The following is a 20,280-nucleotide window of genomic DNA, read 5'->3' on the forward strand; positions in this document are numbered from 1 at the left end:
TTTGAATAGAGAGAAAATTAATATTCGTAGAACATTTTCATATCTAATATCCCATGGATATTGAAATATACCACGAATAATATATAGAGTGAACATATAACATTAATAATATTCCTATGACATTAAAAAAATATTATATTCTCGAAATATCACTTTAATATTATTTTAATTTTTAATAATATTCATATAATATTCTAGAAATATTTCACACATTTTTTCGCTATAAAAATTAAGAATTCTTCGAATGACGTTCAAGTTGGAGGAAACGGTGAGTGTGCTTCTGTGACTAACACAAAACGTATCGACATCACATTTATAAAAGCTACGTATGACGATTTTAGGATGACGTACACATGCAACTCATAAAGTATACCATCATATTTTTTTTCAGTAATGAATACTCATAATGTAGGCATAACAACGCATCCTCCATAGACTACGCGCAACGTTATATCGTCTATAATTACATTATTGCAAACTAATTACAAGTAATTGTCAATTAAATTAATTATAGCGACCGAACACGGTCGCTATTATACTTTCTCTTCCTTCGGTCGTTACCGCTACGATTTACTCGCCGTTTAACAAAAAGCAAAATTGCCCGTAAACGCAAGTGAACAAAATGGCATAATAAAAAAGAAGCACGGCGCAAGATTGAAGAACGCGATTCAGGAAATTCTCCTGTTGCCAGTCACAATGCGCGCCGTCTTCCCATCCGGGTGAGCGAGCCCGCGGATGATTATCCAAGCGCACAATGAAGGAAACCGTCGTCTCGTCGCCGTGAGATTAGCGCGTTATTTGCATTCTCGATGTGAAGAAGAGAACGAGCGGCGAACGGAGGATCTGTCCGTCCTATCGCCTGTGGTTCGCCTGGGCATTTTTTCTAGCCTTTACAACATCGCGCAATATCTCTTCGGCTCTAGCGCTACTACTCTCGCGGGAGTGTTACGCGTTTTCGAGGTCGATTGGCGGTGTATTACACCTGGCTTTCACTTTCGTGATTGTCAGTGCCGTACGACCGTCGTCGTTCGTTGTCCGCCGTACACGGAACTTTCGGACCCGCATTACGCTACGATAGAAACAAAAAAAAAAAGGAGACAAGACATAATTTAGAACTCGAGATACTTAAAGATTAACCGGTATCGCCGTAAGTCCGTGTCTCAATGGCAAGTTTGCTCGCCCTTGGTTAACCCTTTCAACTGCAACGGGTTTGAACTTAATTCGAAGTGGGTTAACGATGTCAAATATGTCATTTATTTCAACTTCTAATTGGCTCCGGCGTGTGATGTCATCAATCCAACTCGGGTTCGGACTTGCTGTTGTTCTGCGAAAACGCTGTTATTCCTGACGGCGTTTCGCAGCATTGCGTAGGACTCGTTGACACGTTTCTTTTTTAATCGTTCGGCCTTTCGACAAGACCATCCGCAGCTTTTAACTAAATTTCCAATTTAAAGGTTTCATTAAATCACTGGGCATCGATTTAAATCGTTGTCGCAGAAATTTATTTAAAACAAAGATGGCTCGTACATATTCGTTCGTATTGCGATCCAGAACATTTATTTATGAATAATCAAGTAATACCAATCGCGCCTGTTGTCCGTGTGAAAAAATTTTGCTCGGTTTCCTCTTGCACCGGGTGCAGGCGACGGTTGCGGGTTAAAACAACAACATTCAGTACTGTCGATTAGCTCGTCCCGCCGTTCACCGGTAATCGATCGGTTCACCTATTCAACCTGGATTCATCCTCCGGTAGACTCGAAGACCTTGCTTGATCGCTCTTCCTTTCGCCTCGTTCCCCCCTGCTAATCTTCTATTAATATTAATACCGCTGCGAGATTGAAAACCTTCAATCTCTTTGTTGGCTTAATCCTGAAACTTTAATTGGAATTATTTTTTAATCATTTAATCGTTTAAAACGTATTTAGAATGTAGTTCAGTCGTGTTCGGTCTCCGATCAACCTGAGGGGTCTGAACTTTCGAAAGTCGGTCGTACGAGTCTTATCAGCAACACCCGGAAGACGTGCCCGCATATTCCGTGCAATTACGTCGTCTAATTCTTTCGGTCGATTAAATAATCCCGATAAAGACACGCCGCAAGCGAGGCTAGTTTTAGACCGACGACCGTTTCGCCTCACAGCATTAATCAAAATGTTCAATCGGCGGAAAAGCAGCTCTTTCCTCCGGCAATCGTGCAATTAATGTTCTCAATGTCGTCGCGTTGTTCAAATTGTCGTAATTACTTACGCGTTCTCGCAGAAAGATTTCATCGCAAAGATAAATGCAATCGTTATAAAGCAAAGCGAAATAAAAAATCAATCGTATATCAACGTGGTACAGATTGATCTTGTAAAAAAAAAGAATGATGCGGAAAAATATTTGCTTCTAAGATAAAATTGCGAAAATTAATTTTGTGAAATTTCAAATCGTCTGCAAAACGTGGAGCAATTAATATTAAAATTTCGCAACGTGTTTCATCGGAGAAATTCTGGTCTTTCTAAATTTCTCCAAGATTATTGGCTTGAAAAAAATCCGACGATCTTCGTAACGTTTAAACTTCGAAAATTGGGAAAGAGCACGACTCCCATAAAACGTGATGAAATGGCGAGGCCGACTCTATTACGCACTTTACAGTTTATCGCGCGGCTCACGATACAAGCGAACGATCGCAAGTGAATGAAAAATACGACTTCGCTCGTACTACACTTCCATTCAACCGGCCGTGATACATTATGCGCTCGCGAGCGTTGACCTCGGCGATAAACCGGATGTCCCTTTAAACTGCGCAGAGGGGAAGTCACCGAATGCCGAACGACGTGCGATCGGGCGCCGTGAGTTTCGTGGAACAAAGGAAAATTCGTCGGAGGATCGATTACACGGGCTTACCTGGCGAAGCACCTATCGATTCGCAGAAAAGGCAGCATGGCATTTGACTTTCGAACTATGCCATCGGCATTCGCAGGAGTGTCCGCAACTCGCTCTCGCCCGTGGCCCGAGCGTTCGTTGTATAATCTCTCGCTCGCGGCATCGGTCTATCAATTTCTATGCAGTTTATTCCCAAACCGTCTCGGGGACTGGCCGCTCTACCGACAATGCGCGTTATGCAAGACGCGATCTCGAGGCACGGTTCGAAAGTGAGAAGGGCTTCAATTGTCGATTCCATCGGGCTGAGAGAAAAAAAAATTGCAAATTTTTTAACCGCTGCGCGCTGCATCAATTCGTAGACTCGCGAGCTCATCCGAGCGTTGGATACTTCTCGTTTGCAACATGCGAGACATTTCTTGCGCGGATTTCTTTGCGGTCGCGGGTATGTACGCTTTACGCGCGCGATACATCGCCAATAATAATAATAAAAAAAAAAGATTTCTGCCGATCGAGCAGTGGAAATGGAAGATCGTCCCGTAAATTTTCGTAATCGCAGAAAATAATTTTCCGCCGAGAAAGGAAGGGAAATGAACGCGAAAGCGATGAGAAACCACGGTCTCATAGAAAGTTACACGCGGCTGAACCACTTTCGCAGGAGAGATTATCTACTCAAGTTATATCAAGTCAAGTTATCAGAGCGATCTTTTTCCCTGAGCCCCCTCGTAAGAGTTCCGCGCGAACCACGCAGGCTTGATTTAATTATAGCTTCATTCGCGCGAGACGATAAATCCGTCACTGTTGTTCAATCCGATTCAATTCAATTCTCATAATTACCAAGTCTTACGTAACGCGCTTGGTTCAATGCGATTTTCTTGCAAATTTAATGGCGAATTTATTTTAATCTTTATCATTGTTCAATCGCAAGCTATAGATCCAACTGTATTTTGTTCAATTCAGTTTTCTGAAGCCTCGTAAAACTTCACGTCATTTTATCGAATTAAATTTTTCCTTTTTTTTTTCGTAAATATAATTTTATTTTTATTTGTTCAATTCAGGATTCTCAATTGTGATATTTAATCTGTTGCATTCGACTAGATTATGCTAACGCGGTGAAACATTCGCTTATGGTCAAGGATCATGTAAGTCTAAAATAAAATAGACGAGCGTTGTCACGCTCGAAGTCACAGCCTGATTCCTCCTAAATCTTTTCACTTCGATCAATCTCTATTTTTTTCCTCCCTCCCTTCTGTCTTCTCCGTCGATCGATCAGCGATTTTCGCTGATCGCGACACGCCGCGACTTCGATCGTGAGATCGCTCGGTGTTTCTCGTTCGAATGAATTTTATTGATCAGTCTGAATGGATACACACACTCGTGTCACTTTGCTACTTTTTTTTTTCTCTCTCATCTCTCTTTTTCCTCGATCATTATTGTCCGTTCTGCTCGTAACGCAGTCGGCTGAAAACAACAAGGTTGTAGAAGGATAGAAAGTCTACGTCTAGAGCGCCCGCGGTCGGTCCTCGCTTCGGAAATAAAGCGACGAGAGAGGCGTCTCACGTCTCTTTCCTCGATTCGCAAAATCCGCCCTCCCCCTCGCTAACGATCGCGGCGTTCCTTCGCGAAAAGTCAGTCTCGCTTTCTCGCGGGGCCGCTTTTTTTTTTTTTTTTTTTTAGCACGTCCACCAAGTTAAAGTGGAGCCGTTGAAATTGCGCGTAAATCGGCTCTCTAATACGTCGTTGTGTTTATTAAGCGAAGCTGGCTAAGCGGTTTAGAACATCGCGCCGTTAAATGCCTAAGTGAACACGCGATAAAACGTCTCGACGATGTAGCGCCGTTGAGCCATTGCAACGGAAAATTACACACGCTATTTGCGCAAATTCCTTATTAACACGTAAAATAGCAAAAACATTTAAGAACAAATTTACCGGGATTACACTTCCTAAAGAGTCATTAAGCGTTATTAGGGTCATGAAAAGTCATTGAAATAAAATCGCGAGAAGAAAATTTTCACGCGAGAATGATAAAAATAATGGAACACCGATTTTATCGATATTTTTTCTTGATCGCTTCTACAAACGATAATGTGATGTGATTACGAAGATCGTAAGATCAAGAATAGAAATTAACAAATAAAGAAAAAAGGTAAACAAAATCGATACATAGGATGCCCGAACGAGATTAACAGATTAACGGAGATTTTTTTTATTTTAATCTTGTAAAAAGAATGATAGTCGCAATCGTTACAACATCTCGACGATCGGCGAGGAAGAGAGAGACGTCGCGTCGGAGCGATCCCGAAGAGGCACGTTTTATTCCCGAACGGACCGAGTCGCGGGATAATAGTATTAGGATGACAAAGAGCGACCGTGTTACCGGTTCGTCGAGCAAAAGCGATCCCCACGAGAGCGAATATCGTGCATCCGCTGTCACCAAGTGTAAAGACATTATTAGCGTAAAGGGGGACGTAAGGATATTAAAAAGGGAACAGAGGAGGCGAGGTTCTTGCGCGCGAGCGCAAGGGGATACAGGACGATATCGGTATACACATATAATATATATATATATAATATATATAGAGAGAGAACCAGCTAAGCATTCTACGATACGATCGAACTGTCGAAGACGAGAGCCGCGAAAATCTTGTTCGGCGAAAATTCGCTCTCGCAAATTTGCCGTCAACTAAAAAGGAAAAGGGGGAGGAGGGCGGGAAGGAAAACAGGAAAAATCTCGAGTGCAAGGCAATTTTGAAAACACTCGCAATTATTCCATGACGCAGCCAGGTTGCAATTATGCATCGTTAATCCTTTCGACACTTTGGAGATAATGCAGTAAACGAAATGACAAAAGAGATATGCGGAAGATCTTAGCAAAAATCTGAATAATTTCAAAACTAATCTTTCGAGATAACAATAATATAACAGAAATAATATGGTTGAGAATCAGATCACTGACTCTCGGAATAATTTTCTTTTATCGTAGAACAACGAGACGTGTATTATCTACACTTCAAAAAAAATTTTATTAAATTTCTCTTTACGTATTTTGAAAAGAAATTTCTTTCTGGAAGATTAATGAGATAAACGTAGGCAATGAAAAATATAAGTTTTCGAATGAGAAAAATACGAAACAAAATAAAGATGTATTTATGGAATAAATATTTATTTCATTAATAAAATATCTACTTTCCCTCTTTTTTAGAATTAAGAACAGGTAACACCTAAACAATTGCCGATCGTAACGGTAGTGTTAATTAGGGATGCGTGTCTTTCTACAGAAGCCAAGCGATCAGAAAGCGTCTTGAAAGGATTAAAATTGGTCGACAAGAGATACGTGCTAATTGCATCGCTCTACACATCTGAACACAATCTTCTCTCGTTTCGACGTTCCGAACGATCGATCGGTTAATACGATTTACCCGCGATTCATTAACCGATTATTTACGATTAATATTGTTTCTCGGTCCAGCCACGCGTCCGCCGAGCCGAGAACCGTCACACCCCCTCCGATTTCTTTTTTCCCTCCCTCTTCAACCCTGATGCAATTCAAAAAGCCGAATCGAGCCGTTGTCTGGAAGAAAACGTATAAGTATAAACTTCGTATAAAAAAAAAAAAAAAAAAAGTAAAGATATTTTATCGCGCAAAAAATATGAGGAACGCTACATTATTGACAGTTAATAAAATAAGTGCTATAAAAAGATAATTTTCTCAAAATGCATTAAATCGAAACGCGTTAACGTAGCGACATTAATTTTTAAATAAAAATCTGTGCTCGCTCTTTTTCAAATAAGATTTTCGCTTCTGCAATTTTCTTCCAGCCCCTTTCTTAAATTATACAACTGGAATTGGAAAGTCTTAGAGGAGAGCTCGTTCGCTTTTCTTGCTGTCGGTACAAGTTTTCGATCTGAGAAAATCGAGAGGTTGCGACACGGTTGCTTCGACTCTAGGACGGTAGGTCCAAACAATCGCCTGCCTTGAGGCAAGGGACCGATTAGGTCCAACAGCGATGAGATTGCTGTGATTGGTTGAAACAATATGTGGCTGTCGCCCGCAATTCTGGGATACGGATCCAGCGACAACGTCACGATCACATCACATTTTTTCAATCCACGAGTTAAACAAAAAAGATACAAGAATATATTAAGACATACATTTACGTATTAGATTATACAATTATAAAAATGTGACACAGATTCTGTCAACCCTGTCGCAAAACGGACGTAGGCGAGGGAACCGACTGCGAGATCGACATATCCCAGAACAGCAGACTATGCCCAAAACTTTCGAGCTTTCCACAGAACGTTTTCTTTATTTTATTCGGAACATGTCGATAATATGACACTCAATAAATAACAGAACTTCTACATTTCCAAATTCTGCTGTTAGATTGTCCTGCCGAATCGCCGGAGTGCGAGGCTTTGCGTGAACGCGCTTCTCTCTTTACGAAGATTAAAAAGAAAAACAAAGAATGAAAGAAACGAGGGCAATCCCCGGGTTTGGCTCGCGCAATTTTATCCCACAATTAATTATCCTTCGAAAATAATTACGCAATTATAAAATTCACAAATATACGTATTATAAACAAATTTCTAAACTTCCTCTTTTTTTTATATATGCAATATTTATATAATTATTATACATATGATTATGCCAAAGATGGAAAATTGTATATGCATATATAATTTTCTATCTTCGGAAGAAAATCGCACGACCGAAACCCGGCACAATTTTTGGTGAACCGATTGGCCGTTTAGAGGCAATTTTACATAATACAACGAATGTGATATTACATGACTGATATACGAACTGGACTGATATCGTCCACTTTGCGTTACACATTTTTTTTTATTCTTTTGGAAAGCCTCGTCTCTCGAGTCTGATATTTATCTAAACAGGCACTTGACAAAAAAAATTGTCAATAAATCTTAATAAATTTACTTGCATCCTTGAGCAGTCAACAATCCCTGGCCCTGGGAACGATCGCGAACGAAGCGCCGTTATTCGCAAGAGAGTAAAGCGATAGTGTTCGCGATGGAGATTCGGAAAGACAACCCCTGAAAAATAAAGGAATTATAATAACGATGCGTAGATCATGTGTTGGTACGTACACGTGTTGTACGGCGCGCTTTCAATGCTGTTTCATTTTCATTTCTATTTTTTTTCTGTATTTTTTTTTCTTTTTTTTTTGATCGAGGAGACGTCGGTAGTAGTAGTACCGGACGATGATGAGGGGGCGAGAGTGGTGGTCGAAAGAACGAAAACCAGCAGCAGGGTGCCTACTGAAGACGACAACTACACAGGAAGCAATCGAGTCTCCGCGTCCACGTATACGAACGATCACGGGGTGAACAATTATCTATCGCGCGCACACGGGCGAGCTTCCGTTATCGTTCGCTTAAATATCGGCCCGATCGGATCGACTTCTCGCCCGTACGCGGGTCGATTAATCGATCCGAACTTAAAAGCTGACTAAATAGTTAATTCGGTGAGCGACACGTACATCGAATTTTGCTGATTAATAATTCATTTACTTTCTCCTTTTCTCTAGAAAAGATCGGCGACGAGCCGAACTGGAAGATTAATCGGCGCCAATAAAGCCGATAAATGTTACACAGTCGCTCTCGTCGATGCTAATTTATTAATCTTCATTTTAGTTCGATCTATTCTTTCTCTAGTTCGATTCTAAGTTCCAAAAACAGACAAACAATGACTTAAGATTAAAATTTAACTCGATATAGAACAATAAATATTTTAACTGCTCTAAGACATTAAAACGATACAATTATTCTCAACCAACTGCAAAAAGTTAGGGCAATCTTTTACAGCTCGTAGGAACAGTGCGTTTTACAGTTGGACTTCATGGTACAAGAAACAACGGGAGGAATTTTCTACGGACATTTCGGTCAGCGTTATCAATAGACACCCTGAATAGAAACTGATAAGAGCATATAGTAGGTAGAAGATAAGGTGTAAAGTGGATGAGAAAATAGACAAAAGAAGTTCGGGAAATGTCAAGTTTTGCAGATAGAGCAGGAAAATTCGCAAAGTTTTGTATAGAGGATAAGAAGGAATCGAGCGTATCCGATCGTAGAGTAAGGTGCAGTATTCAAGGCTGTATATATATATATATATATATATGGATATATGTATGTATGTATGTATATGTATATATGTGTATATATATATATATATATATATGGATATATGTATGTATGTATGTATATGTATATATGTGTATATGTATATGTGTGTGTGTGTGTGTGTGTGTGTGTGTGTGTGTGTGTGTGTGTGTACATACACATACATATACATGTATATATGTGTGTGTGTGTGTGTGTGTGTGTGTGTGTGTGTGTGTGATGTGTACATACATATATATGTATATATACATACACACACATATATATATGTATGTATGTATATATATACACACACACACACACACACACACACACACACACACACACATATATATATATATATATATATATAGATAGATAGATAGATAGATAGATAGATAGATAGATAGATAGATAGATAGATAGATAGATAGATAGATACTCAAGATTGGGAGGACAGGGGGAGGTCGTTCAGGACGCTCTACGATCGGCGTGAGAATCGGCGTGGAAAAGGAAGAGTGAAGAAAACGGCGTGAGTCGAGTGTAGAGAGCTGGTGTTCGATTCCGTGAGCACCCTCCGTACTTACCACTCACTCATGCGTCGCCAACATTGTTCCTTTGGCAAAGGAAAAAAAAAGGGACTGTTTCGAACCGAGTCGATCACCCTTGCAAATCAATCTTACTCGGAAAAAATCTCGACTTCTTATAAATGTTCAATTATTATATAATCTTTTATATTTCATTTATTGCAAATGTTGAAATTAATAAATGTGGCTGTCTTCTCTTTATAAAATCAAGATTTTATTAACAATGCATTTCATTGAGATAGCAATTTACAAATTCTTTGAAGAATTTATATTGTAAATTAAAGATAAATTTTTTAAAAAATATTTAAAAATTTTTTGCTGAATTAATTACATTAATTTTGTGGCTCTGCTGGGCGTCGCGAGGGTGCCTCGGCTCGATTCGGAGTATTAACAAAATAAAATTTGCGACAGACTAACCTGAGGCGACCGAATCTTCACACTGCGGCTAGCAAATGCGTTTTAAACTGTAACGTGTACACCCGATTTCTCTTTTGCGTTGATTTATGCTCTTGATTCTATGATACTGCAATTTAGTGAGATCGACTAAGTTAAAAGTGTATCGAGACTATTATCTATCATCATTTCCTTCGTCATTCGGAAAATCATTAGGGATTTAATCTATTCTTCCCAAAATAAGAAAACACACACGCTATTCCACAGAGAGATCGAAAACGCGTCGCGTGGAAAGACTTGAGAAATAAAAACATTTTTTTCAAAGCAGTTATAGATAATTAGAAATTTGGAAACCGGCTTAAATTACAAACCTGGTTCTCATACGTATAATAATAAATGACTTCAAGGGGCCCACTAATTACTTACCTGCGAGTCTCTTTCGAAATATTTATTTTTATGTACGTTATTTTACTCGTATCACTTTTCTTTCTAATTTTCAAAAGTCTACAATAAAATAAATCTAACTTGGTGCTCTCGCTCATCATTAGATGATTAAGTTAGTTTAACTCTAATTTCCTTTTTTTATTTTAGAAAAGAGGCAATACTTTCGCGTCTTCGATCCCTCCAGGAATCCTTACCTCGAGTTTTACTCGGCAAATAGAAGAAAAAAAAATTTCGAACATCACGGAACGGAACTAGTCTTGAGAGTGCTCTCTCATCTCGAGGTCTACTTAGTCAAGTGAATCATCATCCAGCTGCAGCGTGAAGCGCCACCTTATCCGCGATTGCGCCTCTCCAAGAGGACACTGCAGGTGCACGGAGGCTGAGGGAAAACAGCGCGTGATGGAAACGGTCTAATGCGCGAAAGAAGAAAATTTTTTTTCAAAAGGGAAAACGTAGCACTTTGTCATTGTTGAAGCTACAATAACTTTCTGAAGAACTGCGGAGTCAATCATCAATTTTACGCGAGTAAATGTGACCTAGTCAAACTTTTCAACAATAGAATTAGTCCACGCACTTAAACGGAGAAGTAGTACAGATTCCAATAATAATAATTGTTACATGTTATATTTAACAATATGTTTTTCTAAAAGAACTTTGTATTTCAAATAAATATATATATTTTACTTTGAATACTTATTAGATTGAGTATATAAACATCTCGTTTTTCGAGTCGTTAAAATTTCGTAACAAAATATTGGTTCGTAACAAATATAGCATGCATTATCTAAACAATCATGTTTAGAAAGTTACATATGCTCACTTGAGCAAAGTCAGAGCAGAATTACCAAGAACTATACATAAAGATTTAATCGTTGAAAATTTCAGTAGTCACAATTACCCCGCGCTCATGATTGGAGGATTCGTTATAGAACTAAAGCGGTAAATCTGTAATTTTGTGAGCCCATTTTAGATTGGTCGCACAAACTACGAGATTCACTCAACTCTCGCACCGAATCCTTTGATTGTCCCCGATTGATCCTTCTCGTGAGAGGGGTTGTCTTTTATGCGTCCATTTTATGTTGTCATCGCGACGAGAATGAGAAAACGCTATCTCGAGAGACAGCAGTGCGATACAATGGCTGTCCAATACATAACGAAAGACTGCGAGGTAAGTCGACAGATAGGTAGATGGTTCGTGCTGGCGTTTTCGCGCAGGGCAAAACGACGGTATTGTTACAGAGCGATTATTTTGATTACATTCCGTAGAAAAGGCGATGAAACTTGCTCGAAACTTTATTAACTCGTCTAGCACACGACCAACGTAGCATGAGTGCGCGCATATATTATATGTATATATACATACACATACACACACACACACTCGCAGTCAATTAACGTCTCGCATTTTTTTGTGTTTTTTTTCAGAGAGTAGCGTAAAGGGTAAAGAAAACGAAAAAACCGACCGTTTCCAGCGCGCACCCGATTTTTTCGAAGGAACCCTCTCAGATATCAATGATGTTATATGAGTGCGTGTGTTTCCCTCTTTTTCTCTCTCTTTCTCTCTTCCATTCTTTCTCTTTTCTCTCTCACACACTCCCTTTCATTCCTCTTTCTCTCAGTGTCTTTCTTTTTGTTTCTCCGTCTCTCAACAATATGATAAAAAAGGGGAAAAAACAGATCGTGAGAGAGAATTGACGAGGAACAAATTCTTCATGCAGATTATTTTTCGCTTTCTTTCTCTTTCTCTCTCTTTCTTTCTTTCTCTCTCTTTCTCTCTCTTTCTCTCCCTCTTTCGTTTATGTATGTGACTTTATGTGTCTCTTGTTCGGTCAGGTCCGGACCCCAGCGAAAATTAGGGGCGGGCCCACAGCACGAAGTGCAGCGGCGGGGGGTTGGGCCCGTCCATGGGGGGCGATCATCTGAAGCGCGGATGCATCATCGGCGTCAGCATCGGTCCAGGAAAGCCCATCGGCGCGGCGGCGAAGGCCGGATGCATCGCGGCACCCGGTGGTAGGGCCCCTATCATGCCTGGAAAGCAACGCAGCGGGAGATTAGTACTACCCGCAATCGAATCTCGTGGGGGGCAAAGAAAACAGTACGTTGCCCACGTGCGGCATACACGTGCTTTTGATTACTCGAGCCCGACGCCGCCAAACGAGACGACGTCTTGTTCGCAAAATCCAACAATAGGATCTCTTACTCTCTCTCTTTCACTCTCTTTCAATTGGGGATCGAAATCCCCAGGTATACTTACGTCGCGACTGTTCACGTTACAAGGTAATATGTAATGGGTCCTACGTGTTGCGTTAATGTACAGTTTCAATTTCTTTTTTTTTCTGGCAGTTTCTATTACTATGTCACATACCGTGCTCGTTTTTGGAGGACTACGCGACCTTCAGCGCAAAATAAGTCACAGAATCGTCGTGGCATTGATGAGATTTTGGAAGGCTTTCAATGAATTAGAAAATTATTCCCCGAAACAATCCCGTTTGGAAAATAAAGATATGTATGTTTTTTTTATAAAAATATTGATCTTAATGAAAATTAAATTGTCAAAAAAATATTTTTATTTATTAGATATCGAATAGAAATTCTCATTGTGCTTCTTTACTTTTGTATCGTATAACATTCAGATTTAAAATCTGCCACAATTTTGACCCATGTTCCGCTGAAAAGGAAGTCGTCTGACAGCCGAACGATTATCGCATCGAAAGAAGCACGTTCCGCGAGATATCAATTCAGTTAGTTTCCCTCGATCGAATCGATTGGAGCGCGCTTTGCCCGAGACAAGCGTTAGCCGGCCGAGCGTGAATTCGCGTGCTTTCGATTTCCAAGAGAAGCGAGTGCGCTTCTTCGGTTCTTCGCGACGAGTCCCCCCTTTGTCTCTTCAGATAAAGGTCCGAAGGACTGTGCCACCCGATCGATTTGTTCCCGACAGCCCACGTACTACGTTCTACTATCGAGCAATCGCTGCTCAATGCGAATCGCCAAACTAGATATGCGTACACGATAGGTACATAACGTTACGTAGAACTCAGCTCAGCATGCAGTGCGCCGCATACGCAATACAAGTCACAAACAAAACTGACAAGAAGGTGGTACCACACAGAGAAAACCTCACACCATACAAGGAACGAGTCTCACTCGGGGGGGAAAAGACGCAACATCGGCTTGATATTGCAGAATGTATTATACGGAAGCCCGCGAAGATCGCTCAGCTGTCAGCCGACTTCTTCCAACAAGGACATCGCTGCCAAAAACGCGCTTAGTCACTCAGAGTTCCTCGAACTACGGCTTTGTTCTTTCTTCGTGTAACAACGAGCAGCATAATGTAAATTGGTCTGCAATTCTCGAAAGCAATTCCCGACGCGAATTCAAATCGGCATCAAATTCTTCTACTTGCACTATGTCTTCTTTCTCTTACGTATGTCTTTTAGTCTGACGATACTCGGTGAGTACCGTGTGGCATAATAAAGAGAAAAATTCTGTTAATCGGACGGACCCTCGAGTTGAACGCAAGAAAGATATATTATTAGGTAACGTGAAGTCGTTTACTTACTGTTGCTCGGCTCAATTTATCTAAAATTTTTCATTGTGTAACACAAAAGCTAGGCTATGGTGTGAGGGAGATACATTACGTTCGTTCTTGTTGCTAGTTTCTTTTCCACAAGAAAAAAATTTTTTTAAATAAAATAAAATGCACCGGCAAGCACGGTGAGAACACAATTCGATCCCTTCCCTCTTCACGATGTATCTCGTTTTGTTGATTCGTTTAGATTTACATACATGTATTTTATTTCTACGATGTAAACTTTGCGAGCTTTTCACTTACGGATTCTTTGAACAATTTTTTTTTTTTTTTTTTTTTTTTTTTTTTTTGTAAAGTATCCTTGCTCTCGGCAAGCTTATAACTTTAAATATCAGATACCTCGACAATTCTCAAATCTGTTGATGAGAAATCTTTGCAATTAAAGAACAAAGAGCTACTTGCTGTTAGTTTAAATTTTAAAACTTCAAAGTCTTAAAATCTATTATGTAAATCTCGAAAACTCAGCTTCGCAATTTTATTCGTAATTTAGAGATCCTTTAGTTCCTTTGTATTACGATTAAAAAAAAGTATTAAATTAGTCAAAGAATCCGTTGATTAAAAAAATGATTCGGTAGATCCGCAGAATTTTATGCGTCAAAAGTTGAAATAATCGAAATTATCGCGACTTCAATCGCGATTTATCAGAATGATCATCGATCGAATGCGAAGAAGGAAGGGACAGAGATCGCGAGAGAAAAATAATTACTGTTTGTAATTTGTGATTATCATTTGTTTCTTATCACTTTGGAACGACAACTTCGAACGACTGTCAGTACCGTGCCCAAGGAAGCAGTTTCTTCACTACTGTATCACAACACCAGGATTCCAAGCTATATATAATATATAAGTAATACTGAAGAGACAAGATGGTAACACGGCTGCTGGCGAGGTAAATAATGGCGTATGTGAGTCGTAAGTAGAGTAATATGGTTAAATCGAGAGAGTGTGAATAAAGAAGCTGAGAAACGGAACGGAAAGAAACAAAGAAATCATACATGAAAGAGATGTATAAAAATTGTAACGGCCGAGCGGCCGGAAAATCTTCTCTTTATCTTCCGCGTAACAAACTCTGTACAAAGAACTGTACTAGGATCTGTACAGGAATCAAACTATTGCAAACGAATTAAAATAATATATGTATAAAACTGCGAAATCGTGAATGGAAAGACAAGTATTGCGACGTACCAATAAAAATAATATTTAGAAACGTGTAGTATATATACGATAGATATATCAATGAACGATCGATTGAAAAAAAATATATATAATTTAATAGAAAAAAATAGATATTTATCATTAAAATTATCACTTGGACTAAAATTTCTAGGGACAAAAATTAATAACTTGATTAAATAATTTTTCAAATTCTATACACAATATACAATAACAAAAAATGATAAAATAATCGCTTTAATATTGTTTATAACGTTCATGGACTCAATAACAATTATGCAACCTTAGTGAATAAAAAAAATACAATAATTTTCTAATTAATAATTCAGAATACAATTAAGCTTGATGCTTATTGCTCTGTCTCAAAGAATCATTTCCATAAATTTATTAGTCACATTAATATAGTCTACATGTTCATTATCAATGTATAATAATTTCGGTATCTGATAAGATTCATGTTTTAATCAATGTAATAGTCAATTATCTTGATCAACCTAACATGAGCGATCGTTCAGCGATACAACTACTCTCTATGTAAATTTCCAATATCTCGTTACTTTAATCTGCATTTTTCAAATCGAGAGAAACAAACGTGTCCAAAATATGGTAAATCGGTTGAAGAAATTAGAATTAAGATGGAAGAAGGAATGTGTCGTTGGCCGCTCGACCCACCTGCTCAGTGACAAAATATTACGAATATACAGAAATATATACACGGTGACTTGCGAAAGCTGCTCGAACAGTTTTCCTACACCGTCGTCATTCTGAGTTTTCGGGAGTCACTATATATATATTACGCATATACGCATACATGTAGGTGTATTAATGACAATGATGACAAGATTAATCAACAATATATAAGAATAATAAATATAACAAGATATATATAGATATATATATGTATATAGATATAGGCCATGTCACCGCATGCTAATTGCTAAGGACCAACCTTGTAGCGCTTGTATTGTAAAACACGGTTTTAGTAACCAGACTGGGTTCGTTCGACACTCATCGAGGAGTGACCGGGCGCCCTGCAAACGCACCGTTAAAACGTATAAACGAACAAGGACTACAAGACGCTGTGTCGTCGAGATTCTGTGGCGTATCATTCGGTCGAGAATCTTGATCTCTATATAGTTTCTATTTGAATAGTCATGACATTCTTCCCGCCTCGCTTTCTCTCTCTTTGCCGTCTCGAGTCAGTAGGGTATACACAATTTCGCGCACGTCATCAATTTTTCTGACCCCTTCCCCCCCCCCCAAATGTCAAGTCTATTTTTTGTTCATCTGTCTCAACACTCTCATTGCGTTCAGACAGATATACACTGCCAGTACTAAAAATCTATAGTTTACATTACGTATACTATAGATTTTCAGTGATTGGCGGTGAATTTCGGAACGCAATCACTGTCTTTCTTTAGCACATAAGTTTTCTTTTTTCAAGGAATAAAAATGGCTGTTGTCATGAATAGTTAGTGCAAATTGCAGTGTAACGTGCAACCGAATTAAACTAAGGCATGTCAAAGTATCATTGAGTTAATATCCAATATTTTCTCTCTCGTAGACAAAAAATCCTTTCCCGGCCATCGACCGAGTAGGACTGGGTAAAAGTTACACACGAAGGCAATGTTCACGGAGAAAGAATACAGTATATCGCATTTCCGATGGAATCTGAGAGTCGATGAATTTAAATTACTCAATAAAGCTACTCAATCACTGCCTGAAAAATATCTCCTTAAGTCAATATATTCTGCAATATATTAAAAAAAAACTTTCGCTAATTAATGAATCATCGTTGAATATAAACGTTCCATCGGAAATGCTTTCTACATTAAAACACTGTAGCAAAACGATTTGGTTAGATAACGGATCCTTGAAAGCAAGAAAAGTTGAAGAGGACATTCTTGGGGAAGTCACTTTCGAAACGGAGAAAAAAGGGCAAGACTTCCAATCCAATATACTTCATCCAAAACTTCACGCGTGTTAAAAAAAAAAAAACTTAATCGCGATGTGATTTTCGTGCGCCGATTAACGTTACTCTTCAACAGCCAGTAAGGGGGGAGGGGTAGAGGCAATCGGAAAGAAATCGACAAAAAGTACCAAGGGGGAAATTTTCAAATTTCAACGACAAAAGGGAACAAAAAAAGACAGCAGTTCTGTTCGACAAGTACGCGGAGGCGGAGGGGGGAAAATAAGGGGGGACGGCGGGTAGAGTTTTTCGTAAAGCTCAAACCCGCAGACACTTACCTGGCGGCAGGCCCATGGGGGGCGGTCGCATCATGTTACCTCCATGAATGAGAGCAGGCGCCAGGGTCATGGTGGGTCGCATTAAAGGAGCCATCAACGCAACTGAGCTGACTGGCATTGCTGCGGCTGAGGCTGGTACCATGACCGCTTGCGGCGGTCGTGGGTACCTCTGCTGCTGTTGTTGCAACGCATTCAGTGCCGCCGCCTGCTGCTGCCGCTGTTGCTGATCTGCCTGAAACGCGGCCGCTGCCACGTTTGCGGCCGCTTGCTGCTGTTGCTGCGCCTGCTGCTGTTGTTGCTGTTGTACCGCTTGCTGCTGCTGTGCTGCCGCTTGTTGCAAGGCAGCAACTTGCTGCTGCTGACTCACTGCCGCTACCGCTGCCTCCGATTGCGCCGATCGTCCAGATTCATCGGTTTGTCGACGTTGATACTTTGGCAGTCTTGCCCTTATTTCCTCCTAAAAGACGAATGCTTTGTTTAAAACCTATTTTGCTTTAGCAGTTTCCATTATTTAAAGAAACTTTTCAGAAACTTTTAAATTCTACTTGTTTTATAATTAATTTTATACAATATATCATTCCATACAATTCTATAACCACAATATTAAATCAGAATTAATAGCAGGGATAATTATTGAAAACAAAAATTGAGGAATAAAAAGTAAACTTACTAGACTGAGATCTTCCGGAGGGTGAATGATCTTACTGGCGGCCCCGGTGGTCGCAATAAGATTCACTTTCTGATCACCGCCGCTGGTGAGACTATTACCGGTTCCAGCAGCACCGATAGACTCGCCAGCGCTGCTGTAAGCGGGGAATGTCGGCTTTACTGGGCCTATGGAACCGCCACCGCCGGCCACCGATGTAATCGGCTTAAAGTCTGTGCCAAGAGGTGCTGAACCAGTGACCGACGTTGCCGTCGATGCCGCTGCTGTCGAAACGGCTGCAGCAGCAGCACTTGGGAAAAGTGGACGCGACGGAGGAATAGATGCGCCTGAAACTGGCGGTTGCATACCGGAAGGCATACCCGACATACCAGGCATCATGCTAGAAAAGAGAAAATTAAGTTATGTAAACAAATTTTATTACAATTGGTTATTTATATTTTTATAAAAGTACAAATATTTAATATCTGACAATAAAATTTATAAATTATGTGGTTAAATTTAAATCTAATTAAATATAATAAAATAAAGATAATAAAAATTAGAATAAAGACACTTAGAGAGAGAAATCTGTAAAATAATTATAATTTGTACTGGATTCTATGAGGTTCTAGATAAACTATTAAAACTTTGGCTACTCAAAAATCTATAATCCAAAAAAAATAAATGAAAATATAAAGTTACAAAAAAGGCATTTTATAAATATCATCAACTGAGGAATACATACCCTGGGCCCATAAATGGAGGTCCTACATGGCCCATTGGCATCATAGGATGCATAGGAGGCATACCGGGATGTGGCGGCATACCATGATGTGGAGCCATGCCTGGATGCGGTGCCATACCAGGTAGCGGCGGCATACCTGGCTGCGGTGGCATTCCGGGTAGACCAGGCCCCATACCAGGCATCGCACCTGGTGCAGAACCCAACAGGCCCTCGGGTTTCGCCTTTTTCTGCACAGGCTCATCCTCACCGGACGATGGCGAGCCAGGCCTGCCGCCGTTTCGTTGTCTTTCGTGTTCCTTTGCGTCATTTGGAGGAATGCCCTCCATCCCATAAATCTCTATCTCGATGTTGCTACGATTTGGCAATGAATTCGGTACCTTGTCTATTGCCTCTTTGTGTACCTACAAAGACAAAATTCATGGTAATCTTAAAATAATGTTATAAGCAGATAAGACAAAAATAACAAGAATATAACTACCTGCATACAATGTATGCTAAGCCCTGGTCCAGTATACAGTTTCTTGTGGCAGATATGACATTTGAAGTGCTTTGCCTTTTGATGTTGAATGAGAATCTTTTCATCCTCAAATTCACGATTGCAATACCTTTTGAAGAATGGTGTTAAGGAAATGTAGAATAAAATTTAGCTATCTAAATAATAGCTAGTTGTGCACATATTAAATCAAGTCCCTTAGATAAGTAACATCGCTAATAATAGTGAGTTTAAAACTTGTATTTTACAAGACACTAAAACAAAATGCACAAAATTAGAGAGATCAACGTTTGTCCCTTAAAATTAAGCTTTTTCAATATCAAAGTTTCGCTTGAAAAAATCTTGAAAATTCTTTAATGGTTCTGAAAAATATATATTTAATTTAATCTTGCACAAAGTATCGCAGAAATCTTTTCTTACAAGTTTTCATTTCTCAAAATCCAAACAATTAAATAGAAAATTTTTAAATCGAAATGACTCTTTTCACAAATTTCAAATATTTCATAATTCATTCATAACAATCTTTTCAATTTAGCAATGTCATGTAACACTGTTTAAACACCTGCCCTTACGCATACAAAGCAACATATTTTTCTAACTTCCTTTCACAGAAAGCTTGTATCTAATTCATAAGGTATCCCGTTATTTGACATTTTTACGAATCACACAAGCAAAGAGATTATCTATAAATTTCAATCGCCTCAATGGAAAACTCAAACAGCTAGCCGAGTGATTTAAAAAACTGAAATCTGAGTGGGAGGACCGTCATAGATACAAATATTACTCCTAACTTAAGTGGAAGTATCGATCCGTTCCTCGGCGATCCGAGGCTGCTTCCGCGTGGAAGCCCCTCAGTCGCGTTACATCATCGGCGTAACGCGCCGCGTAAACGCGAGGACAGCGGAAACAGCTGCGCTCTCTCACGTACACGTACACACAGAGATGTCGCGTATCGCGGTGACGCGAGGAAATCGCGTATCGATT

General features: G+C 39.6%; 1 protein-coding gene and 1 long non-coding RNA gene across 4 annotated transcripts in view; both read right to left on the reverse strand.

Annotated features, from left to right (window-relative positions):
* Positions 1-1,479: 1,479 nt before the first annotated feature.
* Positions 1,480-9,039, reverse strand: LOC113004823. Its single transcript, XR_003269240.2, has 2 exons — positions 2,884-9,039; positions 1,480-1,875 (listed from the first exon to the last, which is right to left on the reverse strand). It is a non-coding gene; the product is annotated as an uncharacterized LOC113004823 (long non-coding RNA).
* Positions 9,040-9,425: 386 nt separating this feature from the next.
* LOC105201281 (BUB3-interacting and GLEBS motif-containing protein ZNF207) overlaps positions 9,426-20,280 on the reverse strand; it is an 11,300-nt gene continuing 445 nt past the window's right edge. The window contains exons 2-7 of one of the 3 annotated variants that reach the window (XR_005576240.1): positions 19,282-19,408; positions 18,804-19,204; positions 18,083-18,458; positions 17,413-17,869; positions 16,115-16,196; positions 12,299-12,431 (exon numbers count right to left, since the gene is read on the reverse strand). Coding sequence is in view for 2 of the 3 variants with exons in the window: in XM_011169233.3 (XP_011167535.1) it covers positions 12,319-12,431; positions 17,413-17,869; positions 18,083-18,458; positions 18,804-19,204; positions 19,282-19,408 (1,474 nt within the window). In the remaining variant the exon portion in view is untranslated. Of the gene's footprint in view, positions 16,197-17,412; positions 17,870-18,082; positions 18,459-18,803; positions 19,205-19,281; positions 19,409-20,280 lie in introns of all 3 variants that reach the window. The other 2 variants (XM_011169233.3, XM_026139256.2) reach the window with 2 other exon arrangements.

Source organism: Solenopsis invicta, chromosome 14 (genome assembly GCF_016802725.1).
Source record: "Solenopsis invicta isolate M01_SB chromosome 14, UNIL_Sinv_3.0, whole genome shotgun sequence".
Lineage (NCBI taxonomy): Eukaryota > Metazoa > Arthropoda > Insecta > Hymenoptera > Formicidae > Solenopsis > Solenopsis invicta.